Raw genomic sequence first — 21,384 nt, 5'->3', positions numbered from 1 at the left:
GATGTGGTCCACAGAGTGGAGGACTGCTCTGGGGAGCAGGGGCACATTATGAACACCAAGGGGGAGTCTGTCTCCGAGAATCGATCATTCTCACAGCCAATGAATTATATACTTTTTTGTTCATAAGACAGGTAGATAGTTCATTACAGCTTTGTGTCCAACAAACACAAATGGTCATGTTTGTGTGTGGAAAAGTGAGCACTAGTAACTGTGACTGGTTGGTAAGGGCAACTGCATAGTGGTGATAATGGAGGGCGAAACATTTGGCCCAATTTCTCAATGTTATTCTGAGATGCTTGATGAAAATGTCCCCATTGACCCAACTCAACCTCCAACCCTAAGATGTAATGTATGTTTATGTCCGTCTTAATGCTTTCCAGTAAGTGTGACTCACTCCGGGTCACAAGTGTGGCTGCTGTTGCTGGGACTCTCATTATACTCCCAAGCAATGTTCTGTGCTTCTTGCAGTCATTGTGGCTCAGAGGGGAGGGTTAAAACTTTATTATTGCTATACATTATTACGAAGACGCGCTAAGTGAAGGTGAATGGAATAAGAAACTTGTGACAGATGGAAGCTGTCCTAACATTGGGTTAATATTATTGGACTGTTTATGTATGTACACCGCTGACCTGGAAAAAAGATACTTTGTTATTGCAAAGTTATAATTGGTAAAAATTCAATATTAATTTTTAATATTGTCAACAAGATCATTCTCTGGACATATCATCTGTTCTGGACTCCCACCAGATACATGTACAACATAAAGTACCCAAAGACACTTAAAAACTGTTGATGGAACAATATAAGTTTTAAGTCATAATTTTACTCAATATGTACAGAAAACAGCTTAAAAAATTGTAATTAAAGTTTAGAAATGTTTTCAGCTCATTACCAAATGAGCCAAAGAAAGAAAGGCAGCATGATCTTCTCAAACATGATGAGCTGCTGTCCTATGTCCTTGTGCACCAACACCTGTAGCTGATAAGCCTCCAGTCTTCAGATGCAACCAACAGACTTGTCAGGACATACCTTTCATATTTTATCAACCCACCAGCCATTATGTGTCCTTCCTATAAGTATTCTCTTTATCTGGGGATTTACAGCAGTACAAGCACCAGTATGTGTAAATTTATCTTTGCATTGAGCTAACATCCCTCCCGCTGTTTTTTAAAAGTTAAAAGTTAGCGTTAAAAAATTGAAAAGTTATAAAATCTCTTTTACACCAACAGCAGTTACATATCGCAGTGTGTTCTCTGTAGATCCTTTGTGTCATACTTAACAAGGACTTTCTTCTTTTGACCACTTCAGTGTCATCCTGTATTGGAGGACTGAGCCATCACAACTTATCTGTTTTCCTTGTTGTTAACAGAGTGGAGGGGACTGCTGCCGGCAGTGCTGTCACTAATAGTTTGATCTGTTAGAGTCTCTTTGGTGCAGTGCAGACAGCACTCCCAATCTGATGGTTTGTGTTAATTTTATCCATTTTTTTTTTCCTACACGGCGCTGTGGAGATAGGTCTGGCAATGCGAGACTCTGTCTATCTTCATGTCTTTGTGACTACTGACACGTATTTGATCATGTGTCAGTAATATCTGTTGAGGCTTTCAGTGACTGTACTGATGTCCGGTTGTCCATTCATCCAGATCTCTCGGAGAATCCGCTCCCGCTCTTCAAGCCTCTGGGCCCGGTCCAGTTCTGTTGACACACACACACACACACACACACACACACACACACACAGACACACACACACACACACACACACACACACACACACAGATCAAAGCACGATCATATACTGTCCATTCACATAACATAACAATCAAATTTCACATCACTGTTGAAAGTATAAACATGTGTGTATGGCTCACAGAGATGTACAGATGAACAGTCTATGAGTGAGTGAGTGAGTGTGTATAAATGTACATTGACATAATATTAGGCAAAAATTTGGAAAAAGTAAATATTTCTTTTTTAAAAGATTTCATCTTTTAAATGCTTGAATAAAACATTTTTTACACAAACATCTAAAACAAATATATTATTTTACTCACATACCAGTGTTAACTTTTCTACATTTTTTGGCTCTGCTTATCTATTGTTTTCTAATCCATTTTGGACCAAATATCACTTTTAATACCAGAGGACTTTATCAAGTATTTAAAAGTACTGCATTTCTGTAATAGGTTGGTAGGGTGAGATAGGGCATGTCTTGGCGAAGGTCTGCACTTTCCAAATTCCATTCTAATTATTACTGTTTTTAAATCATAAATTGTAGAAACTGACAGAATTACATTTTACTGGAATTGTATTTCATATGATTTCACATGACAAATAAATTGATCGATTCATTGTTTAGTTCATAGAGTAGTTTCTAAATTTCCATCACTGCATTTGTCGTTCATTGAGTGCATTTAGTTATGTATTGTACTGTCAAACATTTTTCAAGACTGTGACTATGTGAGAAAACAGTTGGCTGTGAAATGTTTAGATCATCCTTGGGCATCATTGCTGGAAAAACAACACCTTGCTGTTAAGTCTTTTAAGTGTCATTTATCCTCTGTGCTACCTGTGCATTCTATGAGATATACTAAATTGGATTAAATGGGCTGGATATGAGGCATGACTCATCCTGTTTGTGTGTCTCTATGAGACATACCCTCAGCTGATGTGAACATGGTGGCATGCAGCAGAGCTCTCTCAAAGCGTCTTCGTCTCCGTGAAGACATGTCAGAGGTGTCATCCCAGTCTTCTGATTCGCTGTCCCCAGCAGGCGCAGTCCCTCCAGAGGCTACAACAGCAGTGTTGTCTGGATGACTGTCAATGGGCTGATGGAGGGGACAGCCGTGATGGCGACGGTGATGATGCTTGTTCCTGCGGCGATGGTGCTTACTGTTGCCATAGTGACAGTCTGCTCGACAGTGTATCTGGAAGACGATGGCGCAGAGTGTGACAAGAAGGCCAACACAGACACCGCCCAGAAACACCAAGGCTGTCCTCTCGGGTTGGTCTAAGAGAAACAGAAAAATAACATGAAAAGTTTTCAACAAAAAAACAAGTTTACCTTACTGCAGATATGCTACATTCTAGTTTATAAGATATTTTGATGATTAATTCCATTCAGGAATCAATATTTCAGTGGATTGTCTAAGTTTTGTCTTTTAAACAGAGAGCATGAGAAATGTATTCAACATTGATCCATATCAGAATCATTGGAAGACCTTGTACATAAAGTGTGGTCCAGGGGTCCTTTAGGAAATACATGGCATCCCCAGAACACAACCCTGTTCCTTTACTTCCTTGATCTTATGCAGTAGCACAACAAGAGAATATTGATGACTACATACACTCACACATAGCAATTATGCTGATTGGATCTACCTGCGATGAAGGTGTAAGCTGCCATTATGTTGCTAAGCAATGCCATCTCCTGGGAGACCACTTTCACCTCCATGTTTGGGGTTCCTGACGTGGACGCGCTCATGATTTCACAGCCAGTTGAGCTTATTGTATTCTCCTGCAGAGGTCAGTGAAGTTCATACTTCATTCCTCCCCTAGATTGTAGGTTTGAGGGATAGAGGAGAAGACAGAAGTAGGAAAGGATAGAGGGTTAGAAACAAGAAGAAAAGGAGAGGAGGTTGAGAGGGACGAGGACAAAGCACAAGGGACAATTAATGAATACATGCAGAGAGTCAAAAAGGATGCATCTCACTCCTCATTTACCTGTAGATCACCACCCAAAACTTAAGAAAAAAACAGCGTAAGAATGGATTTGCATTAACAATGAATAATGGCAACTTACCCTGTTCATATGACCTTGCTGCAGTAACTAATCATGCTCATTAAAACAATCCTGACTGTGTTGAAATTTTGTGTTTTGAGAAATATGATCTCGTAGAAAAGGTATCACAATCATTTCTATTGCTCCAGAACTGAGAAGTGTCTTGTTTAGAGAGGGGATGAGTTCATTGTAATATAATTATAGTATTTTGGAAACTTGGACGCCTATATGTCGTATCTCACTTTCCCCTTGGTTATCAACATGCCTGAACTTTTCGCCTGCAGGGTTTAGGAGAAAAGGCAACCAAGAAACTAAAAGGATTTTCCCCTCTCAATCATATACCAATATTTAAATTTAAGATCACACACATACAGAAAGTAATAAAACCTGTATTCACATGCAAACACATACTTTAATGCAGTGATTTGTGATACATTTAAAGGTTTTACGGTATCAGTAGAACAAATACAACAGTGATCCCACAAAAGAGCATTCTTTGCAGTCAAAAATTACACCAAGTTAAAAAGATCCACTGTCTTGAAATAGAAGGAAATGGAAATGGAGGGGACAATACAAGTTTGCAAAATGAGCTTTAAAGTACTTTTCACACAGACCAGTAAAATACTTCAGAAAGAGTGAAGAATTAAGATAAAGACAGATGACTGACACAAGAGCATTTTGCAAGACTTTTGATTCATTGGCACATCTAGCATGCACTGATCACCTCCTCTGGGCTATTCACACCGGCCTTCAAAAGAGTAAACATATGATACTGGAACAAATGTAATATAATTTGAAAACTTTATAGCCTTAAATCCAGTTCTAGACGTTTTCCTCTTCGCAGTTCTTGCACTGTGAGATGTTAACAAACTCATATGCCATTGTGCTAGGGGTATACAGGTACGGGTACTATATCATTATTTGTTTTGTACAAAGGATTTATTATACAAAAGCCAGTCCCTACATTATAAGTAGCCCTGCCCAAACAGTGACACATTGTGTTCTATTACTGTATGGTTTTGCAAACTTAATTCTAAATGAAAATACTTTCTCCTCTCCAATGCACATTACGGAGCTGGAGAGATAGTCTTGAAACAATAGAGAACTACTGAATATACAAAACAACCACATGTAGTCAGAACAGACCCTGAAGTGTCCACATATGCAAATCACTTAACTAAGGATAAATAGTTACTTGTAAATGACTCAAGTATAGGTAAAGTAGTTGATCACCAGTTTGTTTCTGGAGAGAACCAGTAGGTGGCAACAAACAGCCATAGGCCAGCTTGCTCTTCGTGGGTTTGAACTAGAATCACTCAGATTAAGATGAAGATGACCTTGCTGGTGGACACAAACACACTCACACATCACAGATGTCATGGACTGAGCAGTCTTGGGCCAAGACAAATACCTTACTGAAGAACTTGATAAAGCAACTCACTGTTCTAGGGTTTCAAAAGAATCCCACTTAAGGCATTTGCCACATTGTTTTTCATTGTTTGGATGTTGATTTCAAATGAAAAAGTTCCCGCTCCCGCGGATGTACAGTGTAGGACTTGTAGGCATCCTCATTTTGGGAGATGTTCATGAAAAGAATTACAATCCAGAAAAAAAAAAATATTTGTAAAGGTCATTACCAAGATATATATTTTTGCCATCTTGAAATCTTAAAATGTCAAGATATATATTTTGCCATATTGCCCAGCTCTCATTTAGCCATATTGAGCTGAAAATGAGACATGGACGTAATATGCAAACATTTGCCATTGGCCTGGACGTGTAATGTGATTGTTCCAGAGACAAGTATAGATATATATAGAGTATATATAGTATATATAGAGGATCAACCAGTGCCACATACCACTTGTCTTTTGCCTATGTGGCACTGGTTGATACTCTCAACACCCAGGTAAATTTTGAGCAGCGATAGAGACAAATAGTTCTATACAGTTTTGTGTATTTTGTGTGTATACGTGTGTGTGTGTGTGTGTGTGCGTGTGCGTGTGCGTGTGTGCGTGTGTGTGTGTGTTTTAATTATTGATTGCTTTGATACTAAATATACAGTATCATTAATTTCTTAGGTCCAAACTGATGGTAGAGGGAGATCAGGAGAGATGTCCGAGGGTGAGTGGGTATGAAGAATGGAAAAGAGCTGAAAGGGTTTAGGAAGGTCCTTTAAACTATGAAAAAAGAGGAGAATAGAGAGGGAATTAAGAAGGGCAAGAGAAGAGGGGAGACTCCACTGTTTGCTCTTCATTCTTAACTACGTATCAGCCTGATCTCCTCAGATAAGGGCTCCACAGTCTATCTGATCGTGCTTTTAACACTACACTGAGCTTTTACTTTGGGTTTCAACTTGCACGAATTTAAAATGTTTTTTTAATTCATCATGTTTTGAAGAGTTTGGCTCAATGGTCAGTTCTGATATCTTATAAGTGATAACAAAAAATCCACATAATTAATCTGAGGGGTTCCCAATAAGATGAAATAATATTTTATATGTGATTATTTCCATCGTTGCATTTTTAAAACTTTTAGATTGAACAATTTGAGGTAAAAACAAATACTGTCTTTGCAGCTCCTCACAAATGCAAAATTTGACAAAAGTTTTGGAAGTTGACTTTGGATAATGTGGTTTGACTGACTGACTGAGTTGTCGTCCAAAGCGTTTAAATTTCTTCTTCCAAACAAAATGAAGCTCTGATGTGAGTGGTAATCCTGTTATGAAAGTACAAACACAGAGTGCAGCGGGGTAAAAAGGACATGAACATTGAGCTTTTTTAATTTCATGAAAGCGTTTCCCAGCTGACAGCTTTAAACACATCTCATTACACACAAATGTGTTCTCACTGGGTGTTTATGAGCTTTCCCCTATTAAACCTTTTATTAATGATTGCAAAGAGGCCTAATCACTTTATGAAGACAAACAACTGTAATCTTGTAAAAAGAAAATAATAATAATGTCTAAAACTGTGCAGAATTATAAAGAAGCCAAAAGCTGAGTGTAGTACTCTCATCCTGTAAAGACCTGGCAGAAGCTTAAACTTCAACAAATGAAAAATGGATGATGCTCTCACAGAATATCAAACTGGCCTGATTTCTGAGGATGTTTTCTGCTGTAAATACTCTGAAACAGAAGATGCAGCACTCTTGATGTGTGAGTAAAAACCGGAGATAACACTTAAGAACAAATCTGCATTTTGGCTGTCACATTTGAATGTTAATGTGAAAACATGGCCCAGCAAAACACACTGTCATGTCTCAACCTCACATACTCATTAGCATAAAAACCCACCGCGGGCCTGTAATTATGTTACAAAATAACAAAACAGTTAAAAAGCAATGCATTAACATAGCAAGTGCAAGATGAAACAACACAACATCAGATTACATGACATTACAGTGAAACATAACACAACCAAACACAACACAACCTCCAAGCAATTCTAAATCCACTGGCTGTCAGAGTCATTTTTTGATGTTGGGTGTAAATGCTGCCGGACGTGACTGCCCTTCTCTCTCCTTTTCTTGCTCTTACTCTCTCTTTCTGTCTTTTTGATTTGTCAGTTTGGGTTACTGTTTGTTACAGCAAAAAAACTTGTCTTTCAGACATAATTAACACTAGTAACTCATAGTGTATTGTATAAGGCTACCAGGATGATGTTTTATTTAACATTACATAAATCATGTTTTGTTTAAAAAGAAAATTGCTTGGTTTTATGAAGTTACTGCATCCATACAACATTTACGAACAAGTACGAGCAGAGCACTCATGAAAAGAAAAGAAATTAGTATCTCAACAGGTAAGTGGAGTGGAAACTCATGCCATAATTTACTGTCAGGCAGCTGAAAATCCCAGTTATGTGAAGACATGAGTATGAGACACTTGGCCCGCAGCCAGCTCATTACAGCCTCTGTGCCCAATTGTATGGGGTTCCATTTGTGCCAAGATTATTCCGCATGTGCATAATCTATGTCGACTGAACATGTGACAAAACATTTGTCTGTGTCTATTTGAAGTGTACTCCAAAACTGTTTTGACACTGATTGGCTATGTTGATCATCTGACATAATATCTGTCAGAACTCCAGTTAGAACTGTTCTTCTGTTATCTTGTAGTACACGTCTGTAGAAATCTATTATTTATGAGATGAGAGGGTTAGAAAGTTGTCTGTATGGTAAATATGTAGTACCAACTCCTGCATGAATAGCAGATATGCATATTTTTCAAAATGTGGAGCTACTCTTGTAAACATGGTTTAAACTACACAAAGCACTGATTAAATGCATTTGGTCTATTACATCAGGGCAATTCAGACACAGAATTAAGCCACAGATAAATTGACATTCAAGCAGCTTTCTTGGTGCGTATTTTATCATCCAATGTGTTTCTGCTACATGACCAAAGTCTAGATCCAACATGCCAAAAGGCAAGATACTTTTTCTGTCTCCTCTTTTTATACACACTGATCTTCCTCTTACTTGTCCTCTCTGTGTCTGTGCAGTCTGGGCAAATTCTTATGGGGCACAAAAGGTCTTTGATTTTCCCCATGTGGTAAAGGAGACTGTATGGTTCTTACGCCTGCTTCTGAGCGTTTGCACGCACGCACGCACGCATGCACGCACAAATTGTATTTTTATGAGATACAGAGAAACTCTGCACACACATTGTCCACGTGCGCTCATCACACTTAAAGCACATTTCTCTCTCTCTCTCTCTGTGCGTGTGTGTGCGTGTGTAACGCTAATGCAATGGGACACTGGCCTTTCCCTCAGCTGCTGCACTGTTACCATCTAAACATGACCTGCAGGGAGAGGAGAGACAGATACAGAGACCCTGTGTGTAGACATAACTAGACAAAATAAAAGAAGAGACAGAGATAATCAAAGCAGGAGAAGAGGGATACATGTGTGAAGGAAAAGAAATGAATCTCCTTACTACAACATACTACACATGACATTATCAACGTCATTGGCAAAGACAGCAACAATAACATCATCAGCAGCAGCATCAACACGTGCAATTCTTACCTCATGCACACGCAAAAACACTGTTTATACTTACATTTCATCATTGCTAAAAACCCATCGAGTGTGTATACTCCTCTCTCCTCCTCTCCTCTCCTCTCCCCTCCTCTCCTCCTATTGTGTATCCTCTTTCTCTCTCTGTCCTCCTCCTCTCTTTCCTGCTCTCTGGTCCTCTCCTCTCTCTCCTCTGGACTCCTCTACTCTCTGCTCTCTCCTCCCCTTTCCTCTACTCTCCTATTATCTCCTCTCTGCTCTTTGCCTTTCCCTCAAAGAAGAAAAAAACAAGAAGAGTATAATTATATGAATAAATCTTCTGCATCCTCCCCTAGTTGTCAGATAATTCCACGTACACGAGCTCTCCTCTACTCTTCACTTTCTTTGTTGATACAAATAAAACGTTTCAGTCAGTCTCCCCTTCAGTTCTTCTTCTTTTACTGATGCAGAGGCAGGAGGAGGGATGTTGTTCCGCTGACTGTTTTGCAGTGTGGAGTATTCTGATATTCCATTTAATTTTGTAGGTTATTGCCCAGACAGAGAGACAGAGGTCAGGTCCTCAGGGCAGAAATGTGACATGAAAGACCCCGACAAGTCGGCCAAATCCATCTCTTTTCTGCCAAGCGTCTGCCTCCCTTTCGCTCTCTCTTTCTCCCTCACACACACACACACACACACATTGGTAACAACACACATTCACACACAGTCACATTCATGCACATAGTTGTAAATGCAGAATCGCTGCCACTGCCTTCCTGGTTTCTCCCTCTTTCTTTCCTACAGAACACTCAGCAGTAGGAGAAGAGAGAAAAGAGGGAGGTGAGGAGAGAGGGAGGGGCAGAGTGATATAATAAAAAAATCACATGTGAAAATCAGATTTTGAAATCTAAAAATTAAAATATATTTCAGTGTTATGCTGACAACCCACACAAGTACATGTACCGCATGTACAATATGTGAAAATCACATTTGCCTATACCATGTGAATTTCTATGATAAATATGTAGTGATAATAATAACGTTTATTTAAATAACATTTTTCAAAAACAGTGTTACAGTGCTTTACAAGCAACACATTAAAAACAAAGATACAGAAATAAAATCTAAATTTCACAAACTAGTAAAACATAAAACAAAATTTAAAATGTGCAAAATGTGTACGTTTTTGCATGAATAAACACAGGTGACAACGAATGGCAACAAACCAGAAAAAAATGGAGATTTTATTCAGCTGTTTCCCGCATGCTGCTGTTTGCGTGCATGTGTGCATTTTTAAATAATTTTATTTCAGTATGAAGATGTTTAAGAGCTACTGTATATCAACAATTTTCTGAAATATAACTTTATAACTTCATATTAGATAACATTTATTACAATGTTACGAGCCGTTTAAATGTTACGAGCATATGAAGAAAAAGAATCACCCAAACTTTGCTTTTAGATTGAATGTGTATAACCTTGTATAAGCCTGTCAATACAATAAAAGCAACTGGGGGAACTCCTTTTGACTAAATTGACAAAATCAATATTGTGCTTTTGTAGAGGTTAATAGAGCATGAAATGTTTATATAATATTTAATATTACTGTGATTGTGATAATACGCTTCAGTCCATCTGAAATCTCAGCACATTTTAGCCCACTTCTCTTGATAACCGGAGGGAGAACATTACAGTAAACCATTCATGGTTGGCTTATTATTAAGCTTAACGGGCAAAAGACAAAAGTAGAAAAAGGACATCTTTCTTTTCTGGCCTCTACACTGATCAAGGTCCCCTGCAAATAGTCTTCTGAATCAATTCTTTACATTTTCCCTCTGTTTCTTCAGTTCTCTCCTCATCTTACTCACTTCCATTTCGCTCTTCATTTTCATCATTGAATTGAAAGCCTTTATTGTCATTGTACCAGTACAATGAAATTTGTACCAGTACAATGAAACTTCAGGCGGAACAAAGCCGCCCCTGCCCCCCTGTACGTCAACGGTGGATGTGTAGAGCGAGTGGAGTCCTTCAAATTCCTCGGCACTCACATCTCTGCAGACCTCTCCTGGTCGGCCAATACCACAGCTTTGGTCAAGAAGGCCCAGCAGCGGCTACACTTCCTGAGGGTCCTCAGGAAGGAACAACTAAGAACTCAGCTGCTAGTGACCTTCTACCGCTCCACCATCGAGAGCCTGTTGACCTATGCTGTGACAGTGTGGCACTCCAGCTGCACGGAGGCCGACAGGAAGCGACTGCAGAGGGTGACAAACACTGCACAAAAAATAATTGGCTGCCCTCTGCCCTCTTTGACTGCCATCTACAACTCCCGTTGTCTCAGTAGGGCCAGAAACATCCTGAGGGACACCACCCACCCCGGCTCCCATCTCTTTAACCTGTTGCCCTCAGGCAGGCGCTTCAGGTCAATACGGACCAGAACAAATAGACTCAGGGATAGCTTTTTTCCCAAAGCTGTCACCATACTCAACCTACAGTCAGACTTGCACTAATGTATTGTATATGTATATTTATGTATGTGTTATTAATGTGTGCACTTTTAGAGAGTTGCTCTCCAAATTTCATTGTACTGGTATAATGACAATAAAGGCTTTCAATTCAATTCAATTCAATTCAATCATCTACACTAGTTTTAATATTTGTCTCTTTCACGTTGTAGGATTTTTTGTGATATTTAGTCCCCCCCTACATTCAAACATGAGGGGTCAGAATATATCATGAACATTTCTCAAACCCGATAGAAGGCCACCACTAAATTAAAGTTAACTGAAACTGAACGTCATAGGGTGTATTTGATGAATTAGAGTTTATTTGATAAACTGAAGAAGAGAATATGAGAGAGTTACCAAGCAAGAATATCTGGTTTGGCTTTTGGTCATTGGCAAGAGCTTTGCAAAATAAAAGGCTACAAGATGACAAGCTGTCTATATGTACAGCAGCAATGTAGAAGTGAACTGCACTCTAAAACTGTATAGGGCAGCAAATTGTGAAAGAAGGTAAAGCTACTTTATTTGACACATTATCCCCTCACTTACACCATCCCATCACTGTCACGTCGTCACCCTTACTGATAAAAAAATAAACACAGATCTTAACTTGGTTCTACATACAGAATGCACAACTCATGCAGCACTTACCATTCATAATGCATTCATTTCTGCACCTGCTGCTCAGTGTGATGAAATATTAACACTCTTAACTCTGTGCAGCGTGTATTGTGAGGAATTGTCAGTCATCTCTGAAATAGCAAGGGACAAGAGTTGTGAGTTTCAGATGCTGGTAAGAACACTGGACTGCATAACAATACATTCTTTGCTCCACTGGTTCACTTCATTATTCAGGAACCTTCAGGTCAGTGTGGGCAGTTTCTGTTCAAGTCCATAAAAAAAAAATAAAACAGCATCAGCTTCATCTAAACCTAGTGGGGGAAATAAGTTCATGCATTGACTTTACAGAACTTATACATTTATTTAAATAATTTATTAATTATTAGTTAATTTCTCAATCACAATAATTTACCTACTTAAACACCTGAAGACATTGATCTTTCAAGAGGCTATAATCAATATTCCTATAATAACAATGATACAACAATGCCTTAAATATGACAGGGGTTGCTTGTGGTGATGAGCCTCCAGAAAATGATCAGCTGAATCTGCCGCTCCCCTCGTTAATCTATCTGATCTGCTATGTTTTGGTACACTCTTAGTGCTATCATTGTGTGTGTTTTTTTTTTTAAGATTATTTTTTTGGGGCTTTTATACACCTTTAATGGAGAGGACAGCTAGGTGATAAAGGGGAAAAGACATGCAGTAAATCATCACAGGTCGGACTCAAATCCTGGACTTTTGTGTCGAGGCATGAACCTCTGTGTAAATGTGCCCCTGCTCTACCAACTGAGCCAGCCCGGCAGCTATTTTCAGTGAAAAAGCTCCAAGACGCCACTGTACACTATCTGCTCACAGTTAGCAACTAGCTTACTATACATAGTGGAGCATACTATACATAGTGGGGCGGCTGTGGCTCAGTGGTAGAGCTGTTGCCTGCCAATAGGAAGGTTGGTGGTTCGATCCCTGGCCCTGCAGTTGCACGTCGCCCGGTGCAACTTGCTGCGCATCGGAGTGTGAATGTGTGTGAGTGTGTATGTGATGAGCAGGTGGCACCTTGTATGGCAGCCTCGGCCACAGTGTATGAATGTGTGTGAATGGTGAACGTTTCCTGTACTACGTAAGAGCGCTTTGAGTAGTTGTTAAGACTAGAAAAGCGCTACATATATATAAATACAGCACATTTACATTACAGTTAAAGAACTAATTATTATTATCATCCTGATATTTACACCAGGAGATGGTGGAGACCAAAACAGAGCTAAAGAGAGTTAATTTACATTATGAAGGTGGCTAGAAACATGACAATAATTATTGCAGGTTTTAAGTCTTGTATGTCAACAGATAAGTCAACTGTTCTTGGAACGGTATGTTTTTCCTCTGAGATCATCAGCACCTGGTCAAAATGGGAGAAAAGTGGGTTTGTCACAGCTACCAACTAAAACGTATTAGTATTATTTGTACTAAAGAAATTTGAGTTAGATTTGCTTTATTTTTATTATTATTTTTAAACATTTTATTACTGTACTTTTTATAACTTTAATGTAAAAAATAAGCCATGACTGATAAATCATCATCCTATTTTTTCTTATAAATAAAGGTACTGTAAGTTTAGAGACAAAAGACAGAAATAGCTAAATACAGGGCAAAGAGGGTTACAGGTAGAGATAGCTATGAGTGAGTTAAATGTAAAAGAAAAGTGCATCAAAGCATGAGAAGAGAGTAGTTTAGAGGCAGAAGGAGAAAAACAGAGACAGAAGGGAATAAAACATATGGAGACAGAAAGAGAGAGAGAGAGAGAAAGAGACAGAGAGAGAGCGAGAAATGTGCATGGAGGATGAGTCTGAGAGGCCCTCAGTTCCACTTGATTCAGTCATGGGAATGATTTGATCATCACCACATGAACAGCTGTCTTATGTAACACACAACACACTCACACACACACAACACACACACGCACAGAGCTCAAATAATGAGGGTCTGTCTCCTGGCCAAAGACCTACACTGAGCAAAGGTGGCCTGTAGCAACAGAGAAGCAGAAGAATCTGCATCAAAGGGAACTCACAGACCCGGTCCTGTTTTCTTATTGTCACATAACAAAAACAAAACCCTAAAATGTACCCAGGTTTCTACATCTAGCAGTCGGAAGAGTTCGTATTGAGCATATGAAAATTTAAATAGCTCTCATTGGCACTAGTTTGAGCAGTGGGGGACAGTGTTGATATTCTACTCAAAGGTGCACTGTAGAGGTTTCTTGTAAACAAACAAACACACTTGGAGTCGTGGGAACATCTGGCTGGTTTAGCTGTTAAATGTTCAACATTTTTCACTAGCTACCTGCTAACTGTGTCTGCCTGCTGTCCAGGCTGTAAGTAGGTACAGTTCGTTTAATTTATGCATTATTTCTGAAAAACAGCCCTAAAAGTGTGCCGTTCAAACTCCTCACAAGGAGAAAGTTCAGACAAAAATAAATACTTCCTGAACTAAAAGTTGTGAGCTGAGGACAACTGCAGTTTGGTGAGACTGGTGCTGTGCACAGCGACTTCTTTCAACAATATCGTTATTGGTATCGTTGTACCCACGTTTTAGTCTGTAAAGACAACATTTTGAACAACACCTCTTTGGTTGCAGGCCTTTGGTTCCATGGGCTGTAAGTTTTACAGATTGAGTAATTAAGCATATTCTCACTTGGCTGCTTTTTACTCCAATACCGATAATGATATATCCTCAGGTTAGAACAACAGTCTTTCAACAGTCATTAAATCTAATAGAAATTATCCCATGGATGCAAGTATTAAAATGCTAGTGTCACTCTTAAGTAACTGTTGTGTCTCAATTGGTTGTCCAGTTTGGATCTGGAAATTAATAATGAATAACGGAAACTAGTAGGGTTTGGATAGAAAAGTATTATCCCTACAACTTAATGAAAGAACAATAGTTTAGATAAACTACATCTTTGAGGATCTGGTTTATTTTTATTTTTTGTGGCTTCTAAGTTTTACTTTGTGTTTTTTTAACATGTTCAGTAAATTGACTAAGTAAAAACAAATTACAGGCGTACATGACCTTAACACTGACTACATGCAGATGACACAGGTATGCAGACATTGCGCCAGCCAACTTTTTTCTTTTGTTTCTGTCTGCATTTATATCTTTACATGTCCAATTTTAGCTTACCGCTTGTAGACAAAAGGAAATTAATGCAACACACAAGCACACATCCTCTTATCTCAGTGAAATCAAACTTGATATCCTTTCACACTCATAAAAAGACACAATCTGTCTTTTCACTGGTAGTGTTTCAAAGAGTGGTGCAGTATAATATATCCATGTCACGTTTTACAGTGAGATGGTAACATTTACTAAAAAAATGTACTTTATTCTTGCGATCAGTCTTATGCGTCGCAATATAACTTATTTGTATATTTTGTCATTCAAAATTTATCCACCATCTACAATTTAAAAAAATAAAAGTATGTCACTTTACAGACTTGTGCCTAGTACAGATTATATTTTGGAGCCATAATTTCAAATTGTGTAAAATTAAAAACTTTAAAGTCATTCTTCCCTCACGATCCAGAGAAATGTTGGGTCAGATTATGTGGTTCATGTGACACATTAGTTTCTAATCAAGCGTGAAATAATTAGTTACCAGAGTTTATATCACCACACGCCCACTGCATTAAATCCATTACTCCCACTGTAGCACTCTGCCACAGAAGGTTGAGTTCAGCTGACTTTGTCGACTCAGTTTGGCAGCTGTGTGTGTTGCAGCCAGGCCCTCGCAGAGCCACTCAGTGTGGTTACATAACGACTGTTGCTCCTTTGGATCCAGAGCCAGTGGAGGGCGAAGAAGGACTTAATGAGGTCTATTGGTGCACACGGACAACTCCACAATGAACTTAACTGACTCTGTGGCTGGACACCAACCAAAACCAGTGAAATCAAATCAAATCCTTATATCATTTTTGTTTTTGTTTCAAATCTTTAATGCCTCACTCCTCAACAACATACTGAATATTTTACTAAATAATAATATTGTCAAAAATGTTAACATTTATTTTTATTCTAACAAAAGTACAGATCATTGATTTCAGGAAGAAGCAGGTTGATCACCAGCCACTGTGCATGGAGAGAGCCCCGGGGCACTCACATTTCAGAGGATGTCACATGGACAACAAAATCACTGGTTAAAAAAAGCACGAGGCACCTGGGCGGCTTTCTGGTAGCGTGTGCACCCATATGCAAAGGCTCAGTCCTCAGTTGTGGGTTCAGTTCCGACCTGTGGTCCTTTGCTGCATGTCACTCCCCCCCTCTCTTCCCTTTTATGTCTAAGCTGTCCTGTCACTGATAGAGCCAAAAAACTACAGCAATTCTACTTCCACATTTGCCTACTTTGGAAGACATCTACACCTCCTGAAGCTGGCAGAAGGCATTCAGCAACATAAAGCACTCACATTACACAGCACATGAACTGTTTGAACTTCTCCCCTCAGGGAAGAGATCCAGGTCCATCAGAGCAAGGACCTCAAGACTGATGTACAGTTTTTATCCGATAGCCATTACCACACTGAACTCTGAAATCACACGCCTTATAGACACAACTGTAACTGTATGCTAAATGATTATTTATTAAAAATTACAACTGGTGCAATACAAAAAGCTCTTTTACTCTTTTCACTTTTTAACATGTATATGTTGACAACTGTGTATGTGAGTTGCACGCGTGTGAATGTTGGTGTTCAACATGTTAGATGTTAGATAAAGATTTATTTTTGAGCACCGTCTCAGGCACCTGAATCCTGTTGTATGTATCATGCAATGACAATAAAGGAATCTTATAGGTTTTCTTTTCTTAAACATTTGATGCACAAGACAAAAGAAGACAGTTTGTGCTTCTTACTGTATGTAGTGAAAGGAACACTTTGTCCTCCCTACACTGAATGTTAGCCCTCAAACACATAATTTATTCTCATTGTAGGCAACTTTTAAAAATGACTGCATCATTATTACCGTGTCACTCAGCTCTAATTGCTATTCTTGAAAATAAGAGCAAAGGTCTGTCTTCTGTTGTAAATGATAACTGTGGAATGGTGTTGCAATTACTGTATGTATAAAGGCTAAAGCAGAGTTTTTGGAGCAGAGTTACTGAGACATTGTTTTTTGAAAGAAATAACATCAAGATAGTGTTGCATTTCAGATTATAATCTGTCACATAAAATCCAGATGAGCCTAAGCCTCACTCATCAACATAAAGCATTTCATGAATTTTTATTACATTATTTTGTCTAGAGCTGAAGCTCAAGAACCACTCACCCAGTATGTACTGAACGTTTACAGTGTTACATGTCCCTTTTCGTTAGCAAGTCAATAATTGAACAGTTTTTTTCACTTTTAATGACTTTAATTTGACTTAAGAAACCCTGATTCAGAGAGTGCAACATGAAGGCCAAAGTAAGAGCAAACAGCAAGTAACAGACTCCACGCTGATCAGACAATCTGGGTTGGAGAGGCCATAAACTCAGTTAGCACAGCAGCAGTCAATGCAGAAGGCTGCGGAAAAATCAAAAGTAAAACAAACTTTAACACCCCTACATTGACGAGGAAGGTAGTCCAGTCTATTTGCGCAATTTCCACAAATTCAAAGAATCATCAAAGTTAAAACAGGACTTAAAAACTGAGTTTTGTGGATTGAATAAAACAAATTAATAGAATACAAAAGTAGTACAAAACAAAATGACTAGTGACCTAGTCTACTTACAGTAAAACTCAATCGCAGATAATCATCTAAGATGTTATATTGCCTATTGTCAAAACAGTATTGTGTGTCTGATGAACACAGACGTCAAACAAAACAAACCCAGTGGATACCAACTGATTATCCAAGATGACACAGCAAGCACAGCCGCTCCAAGCCTTTGGATAGTCACACACACATAAATTAAAAAATAAATACAGCAGGCGCTCAGTTAGAAAAGAAACTGAATGCAAAAGAGAAAAAAGTCAAAATGAGACAGAAGACACCAAAAAGTTAACTGACAACATAAATCAAAACCTTTTACGCACTACGTCCTTGTTAAGTTTTGATGTTCAGATATTTATAAAGGAAAACGTTTTGAGGCAACAGAGACGGACAATATTGAGTGAGGCGGGGACTAGAGAAAGACACATACCAATCTGTCTGGCAGGATGAAAATGTAAAGAACAAAAATACAAGTGAGTAAATACTGTTTATTATTGCTACCAATCTGCCAATCTGTGTTGCCTCAAAATATTAACATCCTCAAAATCCTCCACATTATAACAGTGACAGATTAAACCCAGAAGAACGTGTCCTGAGATCAGCTATCTAACAGTAGTAAACTGACTTCAGACCAGAGCAACTGACAAAAAACTTCTTGTCTGTGTTAACAGAGTCCGTGATCCCCAGTTTATGATGCGCCTAATGTCACAGTGACAAGATGTTACAGATCAGACAGAGTCTCTTGAAAGCCGTCAGTCACAACCTCATCCAGAAAAAAAGTCAACATGTACATATCTTGTAAGTTAAGAGAAAACCCTCAAGTTCGACTTGTTAAATGGTTGACCAGACTTGGCAGTGTTTCTCAATCATTGAACACGTCAAATTCAACTATTGAGATACAGCGCAGATCCATTATATTAATGGTTTTAATTGATTTCTTAACATAGGATTATTTGTTTCTAAGCCGTCTTTGTCCAGTTCTACCTCCCTCTGAAGGCTAAACATTATTACAGATTAGTCCTCATGACACACTTGGTCTCCACTGTTTAAGAACTCAGGCAGCAGTTGTTGCTTTTACCATTAGTACAGTAGATATCATGCAGGTGCAAACAGCTGCGGCTGTCGTGCTACTCGTTCTATCAGGGTTCATCAACCAGAAAAAAAGGGGGGATCTGACTCTTATTGGTGGTATCAGATGATGTCACTCAGACTCTAATCCAGTGGAAGATTCAGATGACATCAGGTATTATTAGTACCGGTTAATATTAAAACATTAGGGTGTGATTTGTGTTCAGTTCAGGGGTGTTTTGTTTGATATTGGTATCCATGTTAGGCATGTGGGTTATTTAGGTGACAAAAAGCGGCCTCTCTTATTGGGTTACTCTCTGCAGGAGGATAATATCCTTATTTAGATGTCTCGGTAGAAGACTCCATTATTATTTCAGTTCATCCTATTGTGTCTATTTGTTGCCAAAGAGCTGCAGGTCGAGGCGGACCCACACTTCCCCTGTAGGAACCTCGTGCAGCAGAAGACGACGTGTTACTGGTCCCTTGTTTTCAAACTCTTTCTTTATGGTCGCCACAGGAACCTCTGTCCGACCCAGAAAGTCTGTCATAAGGGAAAAATAGAAGACAAGAATTCTCACTTTATTTTGCAGCTTTACGGAGTAATCAGTGGGAATAAACAAAGGAGTGAGGGCAGAGAAGATGAAGAGAATGGCAAGAAACTAGCAGGGGACTTACCATCAGGTGAAAACTGGTCTCTTTCAAAAATGGTGATGCACAGGACGTCCTGGTAAAGGTCTTTAATGTGGAACTGACAGTTGAAGTTCCACTTGGGGTTCACAGTTTCGTTGAGTGTTCTGGACGTGAATATCTGAGCTCCCATGCTCACTTCACAGTAAGGGTTACTTTTACCTGGACGAAGACATGAAGACAGGTAAGAAGAGGGACAGGTGAGAGGGAAGGGAATAGGGTATAAGAGCAGGTAGAGGGAAGGAGAAGAGAACCAGGAAGAGATAAAGAAAGAGATGAGGAAAAAAAACAGAAGACGATAGAAGAGCAGGGCCTCAAACTGATGGAAAAAGGGATGACAGAGCATCATAATTAAATGTGCCGCCCCGTATCATCAGTGTATCTATGCTCACCATTGGGTTTGCCTGGCTTGAGTTCAGTGGCCTCCAAGACGGTGACATAGAGTCCTGGCCGATTCCACTAGCACCCACAATCCTACACACACACACACACACACACCACACACACACACACACACACACACACAACACACACACACCACCACACACACACACACACACACACACACACACACACACACACACACAACACCAGAGATCAACACATTGGTTGTTGGGCAGCACAATTATGGCCAAAATGATAATCACAATTATTTTTGATCAATATTGAGATCACAATTAATTATCAAATTATTTGTTGATTTTAACCAAAACAAATTTTGTCGTCACATAGGCTATTTATAACTGCTTTCACATCCATATTGTGCTACATTCCTCTTATGTTGAAGTTGTATGTTGTACAACATACAGCTGCAACACATGTAAATGAAAATTATCTGAAATGAATAGCCTAGGATATATTTGTATCTCTGAGAAAGCTCCTTCACTTGCTTAAAAAAATAACTGATTAAAAGAGCTAGGTAGAGAGAGGAAGTGCGATGGACATATGCTACTCACAGAGGCTGACTCATTATGAATGGGTCCAGTACTGGTCGAATGGCAAGCCAGCAGAGTTACACATGTGTGTATAAAATGTCTGTATTGTCACTGCTTTGCATTTTTATGAACTATGACATTCTGGCCACCGGTCCCATCTCTTGCCCAGGTCCAAACACAAGCACGGCTTTACAAAAGAAATGGGCCATGTAACGCAAAATTAAACCATATCGAAACAACATTGTTTTGTTTGTGGAGAGGCAGCGGATGCGAGGACATTAGGTGCACCAGTGTGACCTAGGAAAAATGTTAGTCGCGCCCTAGAGCCCTGTGAGATAACAGACGCTAACTAGCACCGACTAGCACTGGTCACTGCTGTTGTCTGAAAAACAACACAGACGGGACAAAATGTTGCGTTTACTGGTAAACTGGTAAACCTTGTGACCGACGGTTGACAACTGCCATCTGTTTTTGATAATCATTATTATTAATTATAATGATAATTTGATCGTGGAAAGACAAAATCGTGATTGCGATTAAAATTCAATTAATTGTGCAGCCCTAATTGGTTGTCGTACAGACTGTTTGATTGGAGATACAAACCTTGATAGGCCTTTTCCCTTTTTTTTTTTTCTGTCTCAATAAATTCTTCAGATGCAGCCTTAATCTTCTGCACCCAGGCCGTCCTGAAAACAGAAACACACAGTAACCGTATAGGCCACCAAAAAACACACCCACCCCATCAGTCTGTGTGTCTGTGTGTAGCTACCGTTCATTAATGTTGTCGGTCCTGAGGATATAGACTCTATCGATGTGTGAGATGTGGAAAATGGGTTCGTCGCTCGATGGATCTGGCAGCTTAACCAGAACTTCATTTAGCAGCACAGGCTACAAGAAATAAAAGATTATACACGGTCAAACACAAGCGTCATGCAGCCACAAATTGAGGACATCAAAACTTGAAACTGCGAGTGTGTGTGTGTGTGTGTGTTGTGTGTGTGTGTGTGTGTGTGTGTGTGTGTGTGTGTGTGTGTGTGTGTGTGTGT

General features: G+C 39.2%; 2 protein-coding genes across 2 annotated transcripts in view; both read right to left on the bottom strand.

Annotated features, from left to right (window-relative positions):
- Positions 1-663: 663 nt before the first annotated feature.
- Positions 664-9,588, bottom strand: eva1ab (eva-1 homolog A, regulator of programmed cell death b). The gene is made up of 4 exons (XM_032519074.1): positions 8,848-9,588; positions 3,383-3,555; positions 2,661-3,011; positions 664-1,696 (listed from the first exon to the last, which is right to left on the bottom strand). Exons 2-4 carry the CDS (start codon positions 3,483-3,485, stop codon positions 1,584-1,586), a joined length of 567 nt encoding a protein of 188 aa, XP_032374965.1. The 5' UTR covers positions 3,486-3,555; positions 8,848-9,588; the 3' UTR covers positions 664-1,583.
- Positions 9,589-17,287: 7,699 nt separating this feature from the next.
- Positions 17,288-21,384, bottom strand: part of itsn2b (intersectin 2b) — a 37,703-nt gene continuing 33,606 nt past the window's right edge. Inside the window, exons 36-40 of the mRNA XM_032519767.1 lie at positions 21,108-21,226; positions 20,942-21,024; positions 19,796-19,849; positions 19,392-19,565; positions 17,288-19,257 (exon numbers count right to left, since the gene is read on the bottom strand). Of these exons, the coding sequence (XP_032375658.1) occupies positions 19,109-19,257; positions 19,392-19,565; positions 19,796-19,849; positions 20,942-21,024; positions 21,108-21,226 (579 nt within the window). The 3' untranslated portion in view covers positions 17,288-19,108. The remainder of the gene's footprint in view (positions 19,258-19,391; positions 19,566-19,795; positions 19,850-20,941; positions 21,025-21,107; positions 21,227-21,384) is intronic.

Source organism: Etheostoma spectabile, chromosome 1 (genome assembly GCF_008692095.1).
Source record: "Etheostoma spectabile isolate EspeVRDwgs_2016 chromosome 1, UIUC_Espe_1.0, whole genome shotgun sequence".
Lineage (NCBI taxonomy): Eukaryota > Metazoa > Chordata > Actinopteri > Perciformes > Percidae > Etheostoma > Etheostoma spectabile.
Note: the sequence above shows the minus strand (reverse complement) of the source record. Positions and strands in the feature narration are given on the sequence as shown.

Coding starts and splice junctions, on each gene's coding strand:
- eva1ab (XM_032519074.1), bottom strand. CDS start 3,485: ATGAGCGCGTCCACGTCAGGAACCCCAAACATGGAGGTGAAAGTGGTC. Junction 3,012..3,382: donor AGCTTACACCTTCATCGCAG/GTAGATCCAATC, acceptor TGTTTCTCTTAG/ACCAACCCGAGAGGACAGCC. Junction 1,697..2,660: donor CATGTTCACATCAGCTGAGG/GTATGTCTCATA, acceptor GTGTGTCAACAG/AACTGGACCGGGCCCAGAGG.